The sequence below is a fragment of the Schistocerca piceifrons genome, chromosome 2 (genome assembly GCF_021461385.2).
Source record: "Schistocerca piceifrons isolate TAMUIC-IGC-003096 chromosome 2, iqSchPice1.1, whole genome shotgun sequence".
In the NCBI taxonomy this organism is placed as follows: domain Eukaryota; kingdom Metazoa; phylum Arthropoda; class Insecta; order Orthoptera; family Acrididae; genus Schistocerca; species Schistocerca piceifrons.
In genome coordinates, this window is record NC_060139.1 from 580619181 (window position 1) to 580636526 (window position 17346).

Consider the following 17346-nt stretch of genomic DNA (forward strand, 5'->3'; position numbering starts at 1 on the left):
GTCTGAGGCTGGAGTGGGAGCAGGCAAGTGGAGGACAGAGACAAACAAGGTCTGGAATGTCATGGGAGCTAAAGACCTGTTGCAGGGGGAGTTTCCACGTGCACAATTCAGAAAAGTTGGTGTTGATGGTGGGATCCAGAGGGCATGGGCTCACCAAAGTCATGTACACTGTATTCTTCACAACTGCTTGGTCAAGCAGTCTCTTTGCCATTCATATGGGCACAAAGTTGCCAATCCCAAGTTCTAGTCTCAATCTTCAATAGTCACTGTGTCTACACCTTCCCTGCTCCCACACCAGCCTCACACAGGCCTCCTGTTCCCCCAGATGATCTGCACAATCCTTTCTTTTTCTCTGCTTCTCCCTCTCCTTCTGCCATGCTCCAGAAAAGCTCTCCCGATGTAGCACTTAGCAGCCTACCTACCACATCATGCATGTTCCCATATGTGGCAGTAAAACACATTCCTCCACCTGCAAAAATGATCTTCAGAACAACTCTGAGCGCAATTCAAAATTTATGTCGATTATTTCCCTACAGGATGTTTGGTAATGCCTCCTTAACAATCTCTGATTATGTACACATAATACTGTTTGAATTATATTTATAAGTATTCCATGTGTATATCCAGCTAGTAAGTGTTTCCTTAAGAGTTTATTTCACAAATTGTGTTTTGTTACAGGTACAAATGCCTCTCACAGCATACTATAAAGTCCAAGTTTTTGTCACTCAACTTGGGTGAATATGGCTAGACGCCAGCTGATACCAGAGAATTTCTGAATACAAAAAGAGATGGCCAAGTCTAAAATCTCCTACAAATCAACAGCAGGTGCTTGCCGATCGAGCTTCACTTGTGATCTGTGTCGTTTTTCGAACAGTCTCTCACGCACGGCTTTTTCTTTCCTGAAATTATAAAATTGATACTACAATTAAAAAAAAACTACAGGCTAGTGGGGAAAACACATTACTGAAAATTAGTAGTACTGCCTTGCTTAAAAAATATTTTCTTTTCAGACACACATAGGAAGTCCCTCATAAGAGTCAACAGGTGCATTTTCATTTTTGCAATGTGTAGCTGGAGTCAGTCACATATTTTATGTGATGACTGATTTTGATTGAAAGCATTTTTCCTGTCACATACAAAATTATTTTTAAAGCAGAATTTTACGTGTTCATTTGGTGAAGCAGCCCAATATTAGTTTATTTCAATATTCATTTTGTCAATATGTATTAATAGAGACACTAAAAATTTTAAAAACAACCAATACTCCACCAACGGCTGAGCAACACCCCTGGCCTAATGCGGATTGCTACCATCACGCAGCAGCACTGCTCAGTCACTGCTGGAGTACTGATTATTCTTTGTGTTTTAGTGTCCTGTTAATAAATATCAATAAAACAAATATCACACTAGGCTAATTTGGGACTGTCTATTGAATAGGAATGTAAAATTCCCCTTTAAAAATAATTTAGTTTGTAATGGGAAACAAACCAATGCTTTCCGCCAACACTTTTTGTTGGGTGAAAGAAGTGATGAGCAATATTTATTTGGGCCGACTCCAGCTACCTATTAGTTGTCGATAATCACCCACATGCATGAGGTCAAAAAAGGGAAAGCAAAAAGTTTTAAATCAATATTGCCAAAAAATTACCTTCGCCTGTGTTTCTCCAAAGTTTCTTCAGAAATTTCTTCCTTTGGTTCAATTAATTCTCTAATCATGGATCGCAATCTTTCCATAGCATCAGCCAAATTTAACTGTTGTGACCGAGTCTTGTCTGACCGAATTACTAAGTAGCCTTCCTTGTTGATTTTTGTTCTATGCTGAAACAAAAAAATATTTAATGATGTTATGATTTTAAATACATGCACAACATTTCCCACACTCTTCTGCATCTGCCTCCTTAAAATACGATTTTCAGCAACTGATACTTTACTATCACTCTCAGTTTGGACATGCAGACTGTGATTTTAAATCCTTCCATAATGAAATGCGGTGAAAAATCTGACTGCTCATGTTAACACTGTGTTATTTACTTCCTTATTTAGTGTCACGCAAAATTCTGTAGCATATCATAAAGGGCAGCACTTTATCAATAAAAATGAATATACTCAACAGAAATTGTAGAAACATGGACAAATGGAGAAACTTTTCTTTTATAGTCCATATGTTATTGACTACAACCATGAGTCCACCGCTGTACTGCACCTTTCGGTACCCAGTTAGCTATCCTTGGGTGCCTAAATAGGAGATGGACTACCCTGGGAATTATTCATTAGAATGCGAGCTCTTGCACAAAATATATTAGATAAATCTAGGGGACACTGAGCAGTAACAATAGCGGTGCGACGACTATTCGTGCAGCATACAACATAAGGAATACTGAAGTATATGATTAAACAGCCATCAAAGTTCAAATTTACCAGAAAATATTAGGTTAGTGCATAAGCATATTTCTGAAGTATCATTTTTTAATTTTAAATTCCAGTATTTTCTTATGGTTATGTATTAAGTGTTAAAAATGGAACGACAGGTGGAAAACAGTCTTAACATTGGTGACATAAGTTTTACATTGTGTTTAACACAAGGGTATTGACAGTAGAGGCAGTTCAAAATATTTGTGCTGTGTGAGTGAGTGAGAAGACCACCACTGGAAACACTCCATCATAAAATTATTTTCTGCATTTCAGAACAACTGCAGGCTTAAATGAGAATGGAGAATATGGAATACCTGTACAAAGCCATAATTATGGCAAGCCATAATTATGGCAAGGGTGAACTTCATAGCAGCATATGTCAAGCATTAACAAAAAGAAAGGCAATGGTTTGGACTATAATTCTTATAAAGGAATATCTCTGCTACTTATGTACAAGGAAGTTTTTGTTGGAGTGCTACTTAACCAATTACAACGTCATCTGCACTCCATTAATATTCCACCTCCTATTCCTCCAAGTTGAATCAGTGTCTGTTTCATGACTTGGATAATGGATGATTATCACGAAGTGCCCCATAAACATTCACAATAAATCCCAACTGACTGTCGCACCATGAGACACCACAACTTTTCACACTGAAATTTTAAACTGTATGTCTGTTCTTGACACAGATGCGCAACTTCATTTTGAAATCTGGTAGTAAACCTGTCATACCCTGAAACTTTCCGGCAGATGAAAACTGTGTGCCAGGCCCGAGACTCAAACTTGGGACCTTTGCCTTTCACATGAAAGTGCTTTATCGACTGAGTTATGAAAAGACGACTCACGACCCATCCTCACAGCTTTACTTCTGCCAGTACCTCGCCTTGTATCTTCCAAACATCACAGAAATACTGCTGCAAAACTTGCAAGACTAGCTCTCCTGAAAGAAATGATATTGTAGAGACATGGCTTAGCACTGATACAAAACTTTCTGGCTGATTAAGACTGTGTGCTGGATTGAGATTCGTACTCAATTGCCTCTCCTGGGCAAGTGCTCTACCAACTGAGCTACCCAAGTGTGACTCATGATCCATCCTTACAATCTTGCAAGTTTTGTTGGAGAACTTGTGAAGATTAGAAGGTAGAAGACGAGGTATTGGTGGAAGTAAAGCTGCGAGGACAGGTGATCAGTTGTGTTTCAGTAGCTCAGTCAGTGGAGCACTTGCCCTTGAAAGGCAAAGGTCCCGAGGTTGATTCTTGATCTGGCACACAGTTTTACTGTGCCAGGAAGTTTCATATCAGAGCATACTCAACTGCACAGCACAGATTTCATCCTATTGTACCCTGTTTAAATATTAACTGATTAACAGGTTGACATGCTAGTACAGTTCTTTACCACTCCCACATAGCACCATGGCTCACAAAACAGTACTATAAATGTGGGATCTCTAACATAGCTTCTCTATGAATATTTCTCGGCAGTCAGAAGTATGCTTTTTCTTATTCTATCAACAACTTGATATTATCTGACATTCTATTGCATATGTTCCATCAATAGTTGTCTGGGTGAAAGAATAAATAATAATAAAATAAAGATATAAATAACAACACCTAGAAATATCATGTTTAAAGAAGGGTACAAAACCATTATAGACATTCATCTGAAAGACCACGCGCAGAAATAGACTGTGGTACTGCTAAAACAAAGTTCTCATTGCAGAAAATTCATGAAAAAAGTATTCAACAACAGCATGACCTATATATTTGCTTTACTGATTTTGAAAAGGCTTTTGATAGCGTGCTATATGATGAAATTTGGAAAGTATCACTTAAGATTGGTAGTCGTTCAACATTTGTATCAGGGTCATTCCATTTCAAATCAACCAATTGTACTACACGATTTGAACCATGACCTCTCAGATTTGGATGAATTTTTTTTCAGGTAATGTTCCCACTAACACTAGTTTAAATTTGAGATTTCAAATTTTTCTGATCTTTGGTTTTTGAGTTTCAAGGGTTTAAAAATGAAAAAAACCTCTGTTTTTGATCAATCGATGATTGTTTTAAAATGCTGTAGCTCAAAAACTATACTACCTAGAGAGCTCAAACTTGCACCATTATTTTCCTCTAAAAATTCCCTTCAATTTGATATGTAACATGACTATGCTACCTAAATCTGATAATTTTAAACTATTCCAAAAAATCATTTTTCGAAATTTCCAAAACACGTACCCTGGGATTTCTTTATAAAAATTATATGTGTTGTCCAGTCTGACTGACTACATGCATACAAAATTTCAAGATGGGATCTCAATGGGTTCTTGTATAAAATAATATTTTACTACCGCAATACACACTAGTGAGGTGAAAAGCAGACTATTTGTAGGCTATGAATACTAAGGTAGGTCTATGTAATTCTAACAAACTTAAATGATTATGTTAGCCTTTTTATGCAACATTACCCTCTTATTGTTTGTTAATTCATTAAATGATATAGTGTTGTTTTAATTTAATATTCATGATTCTTTTAACTATGCACCATAAGGAAGTGAACACATTTTAATTGGTAATATACATGCTACAAGTTAAAATTTTGAATAAAGCCACTCACCTTCATCCTTAGTTGTATATGGCAGATATTACCTTTTTCTTGGTTTTCCAGTGTTATTTGTAATCATTTACAACAAGTTCCTTATATCAGAAATTGGCATATAAGTAATTTCACATGGGGAAAAAGATTAACTTGTTGATATCTGCATGGATAGAACTGTATTCCTAATACCAATTGGTATTAACAAAGTTAACACATATGGTATTTATACAACTTAGTGTTTAGTGAGGGTAGGTGTAGCATAATTTAAACGTGGTTCTTTTATGATCTTTTAAGATATTTTTCCAAAGCAAGAGAAGACAACTTCATTTCTTTAGCACTTAAAGTGTAGGTTCTTCCCGTAGCTGTTGTTGGACTCGCTGTTTGTAAAAGAGCATTTCCTGGTACATCTAATACATCTCTTGGCTGTGGATAGTAAAAAGACTGCGCTGGACCCTTTGGGTGTAAAAAAATTATTCAGTACATGTCATTGTATTTTTCTTCAATGCATCCTAGCCACCAAGAGTCGTCATATGCTACTGTCACAAAACCAGCAGTAATATTAATCACATGTGATGGTGTTATTTGGTTCAGTGTTGTCACATATTCAAGAGACTCATCCAGACTAAAATGATAAGGCTTGACAGTAATTTGACTCTCTGTGCAGGGTTTATATGAGTGAAACTTCTATGTTCCCACAATCGCTATTGAATCACTAAACCGAGGAAGTAGGTATCCTTTGGTCAGTTCATAGTCCTCTGTTGTGCAACATTCAAAGTCAATGTTTTTTATGTCTTCCATGGCAAATACATAAAGTGATTTGGGTGTTAAGATTTGTTGGTTATATGGCCTTTGTAAGCTGGCTTTAGTAGCTAGCCGCTTAACAGTTCCGCCAAGGCCATCGCATGCACTCTTGCCATGGGATGTTGCCTCAACTTCAAAATCAGTTTTATGCAAACACAAATTAAGGAAGTTTTTGTTATTTTTATATTGTGCAGCACTGCCATCAGAAAAGTAAGTAATCTTTTTAAGTGCAAAAGGCAAGTTTTGCTTTACGATTTCTAGCAGTTTTTTCTGGAATACATAGAAAGCGACTGCATTATGTTTCAGGCAATCTGATATGAAGACATACTGCAGATGTTTTAGTTTTCCCTCCTATTTATAATATATGATGAAAGGATGCAGTGTAGCTTCCCCATTACATCACGGTGGCCGTTAGTAAGGTAGTGGCCAAAACTAGAGCCTTGACCCTATATGAAAATCTCACGTTTTTTTATAATAAAAAGTGAATGTCGTACAAAATCGTAAGATTCTTAGGTTATTATTTTTTATATATTTTATTCTCGCATTAAAATATCATTTAATGAATTAATAAACAGTAAGAGGGTAATGTTGCATAAAAAGGCTAACATAATAATTTAAGTTTGTTAGAATTACATAGGCCTACCTCAGTATTAATAACGTAGAATAGTCTGCTTTTCACCTCACTAGTATGTATTGCGGTAATAAAATATTATTTTATACAAGAACCCATTGAGATCCCATCTGGAAGTTTTGCATGCATGTAGTCAGTTAGACTGGACAACACATACAATTTTTATAAAAAAATCCGAGGGTACGTATTTTGGAAATTTCAAAAAATGTTTTTTTGGAATAGTTTAAAATTTTCAGTTTTAGGTAGCATAGTCATGTTACATATCAAATTGAAGGGAATTTATAGAGGAAAACAATGGTGCAAGTTTGAGCTCTCTAGGTTGTATAGTTTTTGAGCTACAGCATTTTAAAACAATCATCGACTGATCAAAAACGGAGGTTTGTTTTATTTTTAAACCATTGAAACTCAAAAGCCAAAGGTCGGAAAAATCTGAAATTTCAAATTTAAACTAGTGTTAGTGGGTACATTACCTAAAAAAAAAATCATCCAAATCTGAGATATCAATGTTCAGACTCTTAGTTAATTTGAGATGGAATGACCCATAATGATATGAGACTTTCATGAAAAGATGTGTTATGTTCTTTTCCTGAGACCTTTATGCCCTCTATTTTGCTGTTGGTATTTGAGAGGTGCAAGAATAATAATGAGGCAATTTTTTGGAAATAATTAGATTTTATTTTTATTTATTTATTTGTACATACACACATGAATGCTGTCCCTTACAAAATAGCTCCCTCAGGCAGATACACAGTGACAGAGGTTATGTTTCCACTTTTTTGTAGTTCTGGAAGGCTTCTGCAGAACTGGCTTTCAAATTAGCCAGTTATGCTCTACCAGATGGTATCCAAAATACCAGAGTGACACTGTTTCAAGCAGTTTTTGAGCTGGGGGAAAAGGTCACATGTACTGTGATATGGGGATTACGTGGGGGGAAGGGCTGCAGTATCATAGGAATGCTATTTATTGCCAAGAATTTTTTGTTGAGGACTGCCATATGACAAGGCATCCAAGGGTGTGCAATGTTGGGTGCAGACAATTCATCCTGTTCCTACTTCCTGGTAAAAAGTCTGATTGATGGTTTGTCCCAGAGGTGTAAATTGTTTGCAGATGAGCTCCCAACTGACAAAAAATAAATAAAATTAAAAAAATTAACACTCATTTGATTTGGATTTACTTACAGTTGTTTTTTCTGTATGGGGAATATTCACATTGTGTTATTCCCAACATGGGAATTCTATCTCAGGATAGCATTAAAAATCTAAGACACTTCACTTGTGATAAAATGACTGAAGAACTCCAAATCCCTCTGTAGTAGTTCCAGAAGCTCAAGACACACAGTCTTTCAATTATTTTTCTGCTAATTTGTTGCAACTATCTTTATACACACTTTTTGTGTGCCCAAAACTTGTACTAGAAGTTGATGGAATCCTAAACACATTCCAGTTTAAGTTACTGCTGATCATCATCACCGTCAACTGATGATCTGACCTCAGAAGACGCTTCACACTTTCCACACTGTCATCCATCCTTGAGGTTGAAGGTCTTCCCACATATAATTCATCTCCCTCTTCATCTCAGCCTGCGAAAAAGGATTCATGCTATCTGAACACTTGGTCTTTGAATACAGAACATTCTCCAAAAGCCCTTTATGACTTTTCCTAAGTCACAGTATCTATTACAACACACTTTCCATAAAATCTGATGTAACAGCATTGCTCAGACTTTTGCCAGTTCGGACTTCTGACGTTCTCAACACTTGTGTAGCAACTGCAGCAAGTTTAATCTGGTACTGCACTAAGGACATAATCCAACCTAACAGCCCTGTGAATGAAAAGGCATCAGAGTTGTTGGTCCTTGTACAGTGTTGCCAGTCTCATTACTTTTTTAACATACCTCATAAATGATGTAAAACATGCTGATGGTGTTTACTTAACCTGGCAGGAAAACTTAAATTTGTACAGGGGTCAATGTTGTACGAAACCCAACTTTAAGAAATAAATTTACTGTTGTGTTGTTATGATGTGATCATAGATGCATATACTGGAAGGGGACGCCAGATTCCTCAAATTATGCAGTAGGGTTAGACACAAAATCAACATGTTACAAACTGAAATAATGATATTGCTTCTGAATATCAGGACACTATTGCCATCAAAAAACTCAAATCCATGGACACATCTAAGTACCTGAGTAGCCGTGTGACATCAGAAACAAGTTTGATGATTAAGTCGATAGCCACAGTGGAGCTGCAGTCATTGTAATGCAAACAACACAGGAGAAGATAGTATTACAAACAAATAATGAGAATTCTAATGAGCAGAAATAACTGATATTATATTTAATAAAAGCACACTAATGACTAAAATGTGTGATTTATATTTCACTTAATTACTCCATTTAAAATATGATGACACCTTTAATTAATCAGGTTATACACCACAACTGACTCTACTGTACAAGAATGATATTCCTGCAAATGAAGTGTCAATGAAAATTAAATACTTCAGTTTCATTTACCTCTTTAAACAGTCTGGTTTTAATGTCATCATTAATCCAGTCAGCAGTCTCAATATGAAATCTGAGATCTACTTTGGTATTCACCATGTTCACATTCTGTCCCCCAGGTCCAGAGCTTCGGCTGTAAGTTATATCCAATTTCTCTGATTGAAAGGGAAAAAAAATATATAAGGATAAGTTTACTTTCAGGGGTAAAAACTGCAGAAAAGTATAGCATTATGAAAATATAAAATCAAATACAGGGTCTGGCAGAATAGCAGGACATAAAAAGGACATAATGTCAAAACAAACTGACACATTTATTGGAACACACTGAAAACAAAGAAAAGTGTATGTCTTTACATATTATATATGCCCTGTACTTTATTTTGAATGTATCAATATGATGCCATCATGTTCTGTGCCTTCCTCTATGCAGCAAACGAATACTTCCATCACCTGATTCAGCATGTTCAATGGGATCCCCTCAACCGCTGTAAGTATCCTTTTCTTGGCTTCTGCTACTGTGTGAGAATGTGTAGCATACACTTGACTCTTCAAGTATACCCACAAGAAATCAGAGGCAGTCAAATTAATCTGGTACTGCACTAAGGACATAATCCAACCTAACAGCCCTGTGAATGAAGAGGTATCAGAGTTGTTAGTTCTTGTACAGTGTTGCCAGCCTCATCACTTGGTGATTGCGCTCAATGTCTTCAAATCTAGACACCAACCAACCAGGAAAGTGATGCTGCAAGACATTCACGCACTATTAGGTTGCATGAGCTGTTGTCCCTCCTGTTGGAGCTGTATATCAATGTTCAATCTCAAAAGGAGAACAACATTAAACATTTGGATACAGCAATTACTATTAACTGTTACTGCATGAACATGGAGATCTTCAAAAAATATGGATCAATGATGCCAAACAAAACCACACAACACTACACAGTCACAGTGATGGGGTTTCTCATGCAGCTGATGAGCATTACGTTGTTTACCTGGTGCCCAGTAACCATAATTCTATGTACTTACAACAACATCTAGATGAAAACTGGCCTCATCCAACATCAGTATGTAGTCTCTCATATTCAGTTTAGCTGATAAAATTTCTCGGAAGTGCAAGTTGCAGGTTCGTTGGGCAACTTTATCTTAAACATTTGGTTTCCGTATGAATTGCAACTTGTGTGTGTGGAAGTGCAGGTCATTAAGGAACAATCTGACATTGTTAGAGCCAAGGCATGTCTGGCAGCAGAAAAATGAGGTCTTCAGACACGCCTCCTCCACTTGCTCCGAGTCTGTTGTGTCCTTCATTGCCTCTTTGCACAAGACACAGTTGTCCTCCACTGTGGCACCCACCAAACAATCAGCTGATGATCTGAGATTTAATCACATCATTTCAACTTAAAACAGCGACAAAAGAGTCGCTGATATGGAGACTTATTATTTTTTGAATATTCCTTGATGGTCAATGCTCTAAGCTGTGAACTCCATAAGGCCATAATCGCACATGCCCGTTCTTCCTCAACATTGTGCATTCATACTTATTATGCACACGCACAACAGCGATGCTGTACAGCACAACAGAAATGCTGTACTACGTGACTCGGTTGATACTATTCATTCTGTCGAATCCCATGTAATGTGCCAATGAGAATTGATCATGTTTCTACAAATTTTTCTACAAGGAGCACTGAACAAAGGAATGATACAGACAGCCTCCAAAATTAGGAAACAACTCCGTGTCTCTCTCTCTCTCTCTCTCTCTCTGTGTTGGGCGGGGGGGGGGGGGGGGGGGTCATCATCATCATCACTCTCTGAAATGGTGAACATTGCTATGATGCTGTTAACACTGTGAATTATTAAAACCACTGGCTTTTATAATCTTCATATATGAGAGGCATTTGAAAAGTTTGTGCAAAAATAAAAACTACTTACGTGTTTGGGGTAAACCTTTTTTATATTTCGACATAGTCTCCTTTTAGACTTATACATTTCATGTGACACTGTTCTAATTTGTTGATCCCGTCCTAATAATAGGAATTGTCCAAGTCTGCAAAATGGCTATTAGTTGCTGCAATCACCTCCTCGTTTGAATAAAATCTTTGTCCCGCCAGCCATTTCTTCAGGTTGGAGAACAAATAGTAGTCCGAGGGAGTCAAGTCTGGAGAATAAGGGGGATGTGAAACGAGTTGGAATCCTATTTTCATTAATTTTGTGACCACAACTGCTGAGCTGTGTGCTGGTGCATTGTTGTGATGGAAAAGGGCTTTTTTTGCAGTCCAATTGCCAGCATTTTTCTTGCAGCTCTATTTTCAAACAGTCCCATAACGATGAATAGAACCTCCAAATCATTCTAGTACTTTACTGATGCAGGAAAATGACCGTTTCTCAAATTTTTTTCCTCTCATTTAATTACAATAAACACATTAGTTATGACTGGATCTGTTCTTTTCTTATATTATTGACACTAGTTTTTGAAGACATATGGTGGATTTGCTGCCCAAAATCTCTTGTTTATTTAGATGTGGTTACTGCCTAAAAGACCATCCAAATGGCTAGGAGTGTTTGTAGTTGATGTAGGATCCATTGGTGTTTTGCAAACAATTAGGGGAAATAAAGTGTTAGAGAACAAGTGTGTGGCAGATACCCAAGTGGTTCTCTGCTAAAAAGTGGTTTGTCTCAACAGCCATCATCCCATAGCAAACCTTGAGCTTGACCTTTTCTTGTAGAGGCTTACATGACTGTTGCAATCCAAGCAATTATGCCTAGATCCCCTTTCCCTGCAACAGACAACATTCCACAACCACAATGGCCATTGAATCATATTTACAGCTTAGTAAGAAAAGAACTGGCAGGGCTCAACAGCACAAGATAAGGAACTCCAGGTTCAAATCCACTTGTTCTATGATGAAAGCTGAGGCAAGACCCCGGGGGACATGTGTCTTATCATGTCCACAGATACAGCAAGCATTACTTCACTCACTGCAAATGGCAATGTAAGGAAATTGTATTTGTGTGTAGAAACCAAAGCATAAGACATGCACAGAGGTGACACTCACTTCAAAATTTTGTATGATTGAGACAACAATGCTTTAAAATGTGGCAAGAATGTACTTACTGTTACAAATGCGATGCTGCCAAAAATAGTTATGAAACTGAATGAAATTGAAGGTAGACTGAAGTAAACATTTATGATGTAAATAGAGTGCCAGTGATTGTTTTTCTTGCATTAGGCCCACATACATTCTGCCACTATACACAAGTTAAAGAAATATTAAGAAACCAATCCAGTCTGTAGCTTCTATTACTACTATTACACATGCTCAAGTGCCAGTCTTCAAGCTTGTCTTCACTGGTGTCATTTGGCTTCCATAGCAACTGACTAGAAGTGAACATCAGCACAATACAGCAGATTTTTAGCAAACATGTTCCCTATGGTCATGCGCTTCCGTATATGATTTTAATTGTTTCTCATGCCAGATAATCTTTTATGCTATAGCCCTATTTCTCTTTTGGAGCCACTCTTTCATTGGCATATATTTTTTGGTTTTTCCCTTGATCTGCCTTTTACGACATTTGCTGACTGTGGTGGAAGATTTCCTTAACCTGTTTCTACAACCTGGAAGATTTCATCTGCCCATGGGACTCAACATGGATATATTTTGCCGTGAACTGGTACTGCTCTTTCTGATAAATGTGCTCTTAGTTCCAACAGTTCAAACTACAGCAACAGACTCAGATTATTTTGCCATTTCAAATTATCTTCAATATATTGTGTTATTCAAAAATGGCAAAAGATTATTCACATTGTTTGCAATCTTTATAACCATACCAAAGTCTTCAAATGTGCTGTGTATGACACAGGATGATACAATCTACTACAACTTTCCTCCGTCTGCTTCTCCAAAGTGAAAGAGAATAGGGGTTTGAACTACAATCTACACCACATCCAATTCCCAATAATGGTCGTTCAGACACAACAGACGCATCGTTCGGACTGTTGATTAGCAAAATTATAACATAAACCAAGAATTCAAGGGGGTCTGATACCCAGCAGCAGATTGGTGGGAGGGGGGGGGGGGGGGGAAGGGGGAAGAGGAAAGGAGGGGGAGGGGGTCGAGGCATCGTGAGAATCATGCACGTTCGCTTAAAATTATCGGGGGGGGGGAGGCAAGAGTCCATACTGCCAATTTTTTATATAAATAGGCTGGTCAGTTTGAGATACGTCATCCCAATAACGCTAAATATTTTAGACGATATAAAATATTATGATATGCCAGAGAATTCTAGAAAGGTATGACAGTTCTGCAATGAATAAAAACTGTGCACTTCAGACTTCGAGACCGGGGGGGGGGGGGGGGGGGGGGGGAGGAGGAAACATCTTCTCCTGGACGCCACTGCCATAGTGAAAACTATTATAGCTTCATACAATAAACTTATGATGTATGCATAACTTTTACATCTCGAAGTATTTATTTCATCATTATTAATGGAACTTTCTGTAGTAGGAAAAAAAAAGGGGAAATCATTACCTATTGGTATGTATCCGGAGAAGACATTATCCTCTGGTATCTGTTAACGGGAAAAACCACATAAGACGAACAATACGTAAACAAATAACTTGCGCACCATTAAATAACTACAAAAAAAACATGTTAGCAGGAAAAACCTTTTTTGGAGTGGTTACTGTTAACCGGCTCGTGGGGTATAGAGTATCGAGGGCAATTTTACTCCGGTAAGTACTCAATTCTGCAATACTTCCAAACAGTAAACCGTTCGCCAGTACGCGTGTGGCATTTCTGCCACAAAACGTGGACAACATTCTTTACAGTAAACTTAGCCAACAACTTCACATGTCAACACAACAACAACAACACACTCTACACCAACTCCGATTTGTAATTTGTATACACTGCGACTGCCTATGTCGCAGAGTCATGTCAAGGATGTTAAAGACACAGCTGCCTTGCCGCCTCTAGATAATACATTTATAGGTGATACATTTCTATAGTAATTTGTTGCTTACAAATGACTTTTTTATTTAAATACAACAATTTTCTTATTATTTTCTGCTGTGGCATATAAATTTCAATTTCACAGCAGGTTTAAATAATGAAAACTAACGCTCACACAAAATATTGTATGTAGAGTGTTTCATACATTGGTAGCACTGCCGGTAACAGCGTACTCTCGATATCAGGTATCGCATGCGAGTGTAGTGTCGGTTTTGAATGTGTTGTTATGGAAACATGAGAGTTTAGTGTCCATGTGCTAGCTTCTTTCTCGCTTTGTTTTAAACGATATTATCAACATGAAGATAGAAGAGGTGAAAAGTACCGCAAAAACTCAGCGCATATCCGCACACAGTCATATTAAAGGCCTCGGGTTAAATGAAAATGGTGAAGCAATTCCAATGGCTGCTGGATTAGTTGGCCAAGAAATGGCACGGGAAGCTGCTGGTATTGTCGTAGATATGATTAGGTCGAAGAAAATGGCCGGGCGAGCTTGCCTTTTAGCTGGGCCGCCAGGAACTGGAAAAACTGCAATAGCGCTTGCTATAGCACAAGAGTTGGGAAGTAAGGTGCCATTCTGCCCAATGGTAGGATCTGAAGTGTTTAGTTCGGAAATTAAGAAAACGGAAGTGTTAATGGAGAATTTCAGGAGAGCGATTGGATTACGGATAAAGGAAACGAAAGAAGTATATGAAGGTGAAGTGACAGAGCTTACACCTGTTGAAACTGAAAACCCATTGGGTGGTTACGGGAAAACTATTAGCCATGTCATAATCGGGCTTAAGACTGCCAAAGGAACAAAACAGCTTAAACTGGACCCTTCGATATACGAATCATTGCAGAAAGGCAAAGTTGAAACAGGCGATGTAATATATATTGAAGCTAATAGCGGTGCTGTCAAGAGGCAGGGCCGTAGTGACACTTACGCAACCGAATTTGATCTAGAAGCTGAGGAATATGTTCCATTGCCAAAAGGTGACGTTCTCAAAAAGAAAGAGGTAATCCAGGACGTTACTCTTCATGACTTGGATGTAGCAAACGCCAAGCCACAAGGTGGACAAGATATTTTGTCTATGATGGGGCAGCTAATGAAGCCCAAAAAAACAGAAATTACTGATAAACTGAGAAAAGAAATCAACAAAGTCGTCAACAAATATATAGATCAAGGTGTAGCTGAACTTGTGCCAGGTGTGTTGTTTATTGACGAAGTTCATATGCTTGATATAGAAACTTTTACATATTTGCATAGAGCTCTTGAAAGTGCAATAGCCCCTATAGTTATATTTGCTACAAATCGTGGTCGGTGTGTGATTAGAGGTACAGAGGACATTATATCACCACATGGTATTCCATTGGATCTGCTTGATAGATTGTTAATTATAAGGACACTTCCATACTCAAGAGATGATATGGTACAAATATTGAAGTTAAGGGCGTCAACTGAAGGACTCCAGATTGAAGAGGAGGCGTTGTCTCTTCTTGGCGATGTGGGTACTCGCACTACATTGAGATATGCTGTTCAGCTCCTCACTCCAGCAGCTCTGACTGCAAAAGTCAATGGTCGCTCAACTTTAACAAAGGATGATGTTCAGGAAGTGGCTGAGTTATTTCTGGATGCAAAGTCTTCGGCAAGAATTCTTAGCCAAAATAAAGAAAAGTACATGCAGTAGATTTTAGAAATGCCATACACTGCACAGCTGTAAGTAGAAAGAGAAAGAATACACAAAAAGATCTGTTGTCAGGACAGTACTGTAGCTATAATGCTGTGCTGTTGTGTATATGAAATTTGATCTTTTGTGAATGAATAAAGAAGAAAGTGACTGAAATCTCTTGCAGCTTCAATCACATTGGTTTGAAGTGGACTGTGTTCTGTCTGCAGTTGAATATACCTAATGTAAATGTTCTGCTGCAATGCCACATTTCCAATAAATGGTTGGATGAGGGTGGACAAATGGAAATTTTCACATAGTACACTGCTAATCAGATATTTGTGTAATTGCTGTAATGTGTGTTCATTTTTATGTTGCTTGTGTATTTAAACTAGATGTGGTAAAATGTTAGTTTCAGTTAGAAACACTTTACTGAGGAAATACCAAGCTCACAGTTTGCTGTTGTATCTGTATGTCACTAACATCATCTGCAGTAGCTTGGCTGTACTGTAAGTACTTGTCGGAAGAGAAGCAGCAAATGTGTGGATGATTTAACTGTTTGTTTAATTAAGCATAGTAGTTGATGTAACATATTAATTTCAGGACTATGTTTGTATTATGACATTAGCACACCAGAAATGTCCATTACTTGGATTGTCCCCTTTCTTTAAAATTTTGTAGTATATTGTTAAACACAGATGTAGGCCTATATTGTTTGAAATATGTTCCCCCCCTTTACTTTGCAAATATGTAAAAGATACATTATTATCTCTGTCTGCAAGTTGTGTACCAAGAAGTCTAATGAATATTTTGAAAAATAAAAAAAATGTTTTTATTCTTTTCAAGTTGTTGTTGTTGTTGCTGCTGCTGCATCTGGAGGGTGGTCAACATTTCAAGACATTCACTAACGGGCATTAGGCCTGCTATTCATACTACTTCTGCTTGATTTTTATGTTACCATTTTAGTTTCACAAACAAAACAAATGTATATTTCAAGACTGCACAAATAAATTGAACTATTAGCTGTTTGTATTGCTGTCTAATATTGCTAAATTAACTTTACCAGTGGGAAACAGTTATACTATGTATTTTCCTTCTTTGCTGATTCACTGAAAATAAAGTAAACGGATGCAAAATAAAAATACAAATGGAGACCAAAAAAAAAAAATTATTTGCTAATTTCTGGAAACATGTAATTGACTAAGAAATATACACTTTGATAGTGGGCAGAAAAAGATGGCATGATAATTTAAGGTCTTTCTTTAATGCAGAAGTGTGATGAAGTAAAGTGTGGTAGGAATATTCCACACTTTATTGATTGTAACACCAACATTAATTAAATTTGTTTGGCTATCAATCAACACAATGTGGTTTCAGAATAGAAATTTGGGTGAAAAGAACATATTTTGATACAGCCAATGTTGTATTTATGACTTAAGGGTGGTAGTACATTATTGTTATTCTTGCATGTCCCTTGCCTGTAATAAATGTGCTTTTTATTGATGTTTTTGTTGGTATTCTGTTTGTTTCTAAGACCATTTAGTACTAACTAAATCCAGCGAGTTTCGATCAATACAACCATTGTTTCATGGCAGATTTGAATTATCTCCCAAATTGGGATCTGTTCTTGTGTTTCATACACAGTAACTAGAATTGTTAAAACAGCAGCTTGAACATTCAGCAAGTTCAACTTGCATTTTTTCTTTGGAGGGTGGTAAGCTTACCAGGAACTACTATTACTCATTTTG

At 37.3% G+C, this 17346-nt stretch overlaps 2 protein-coding genes across 2 annotated transcripts; one reads left to right on the forward strand and one right to left on the reverse strand.

Annotated features, from left to right (window-relative positions):
- Positions 1–631: 631 nt before the first annotated feature.
- On the reverse strand, positions 632–13871 carry LOC124774977 (peptidyl-tRNA hydrolase ICT1, mitochondrial). The gene is made up of 5 exons (XM_047249718.1): positions 13607–13871; positions 13470–13509; positions 8956–9098; positions 1649–1818; positions 632–899 (listed from the first exon to the last, which is right to left on the reverse strand). The coding sequence occupies exons 1-5, from the start codon at positions 13757–13759 to the stop codon at positions 809–811; spliced, it is 597 nt and encodes a 198-aa protein (XP_047105674.1). The 5' UTR covers positions 13760–13871; the 3' UTR covers positions 632–808.
- Positions 13872–14124: 253 nt separating this feature from the next.
- LOC124775030 (ruvB-like helicase 1) lies at positions 14125–16438 on the forward strand. Its single transcript, XM_047249798.1, has one exon. It carries the CDS (start codon positions 14249–14251, stop codon positions 15617–15619), a length of 1371 nt encoding a protein of 456 aa, XP_047105754.1. The 5' UTR covers positions 14125–14248; the 3' UTR covers positions 15620–16438.
- Positions 16439–17346: the final 908 nt, after the last annotated feature.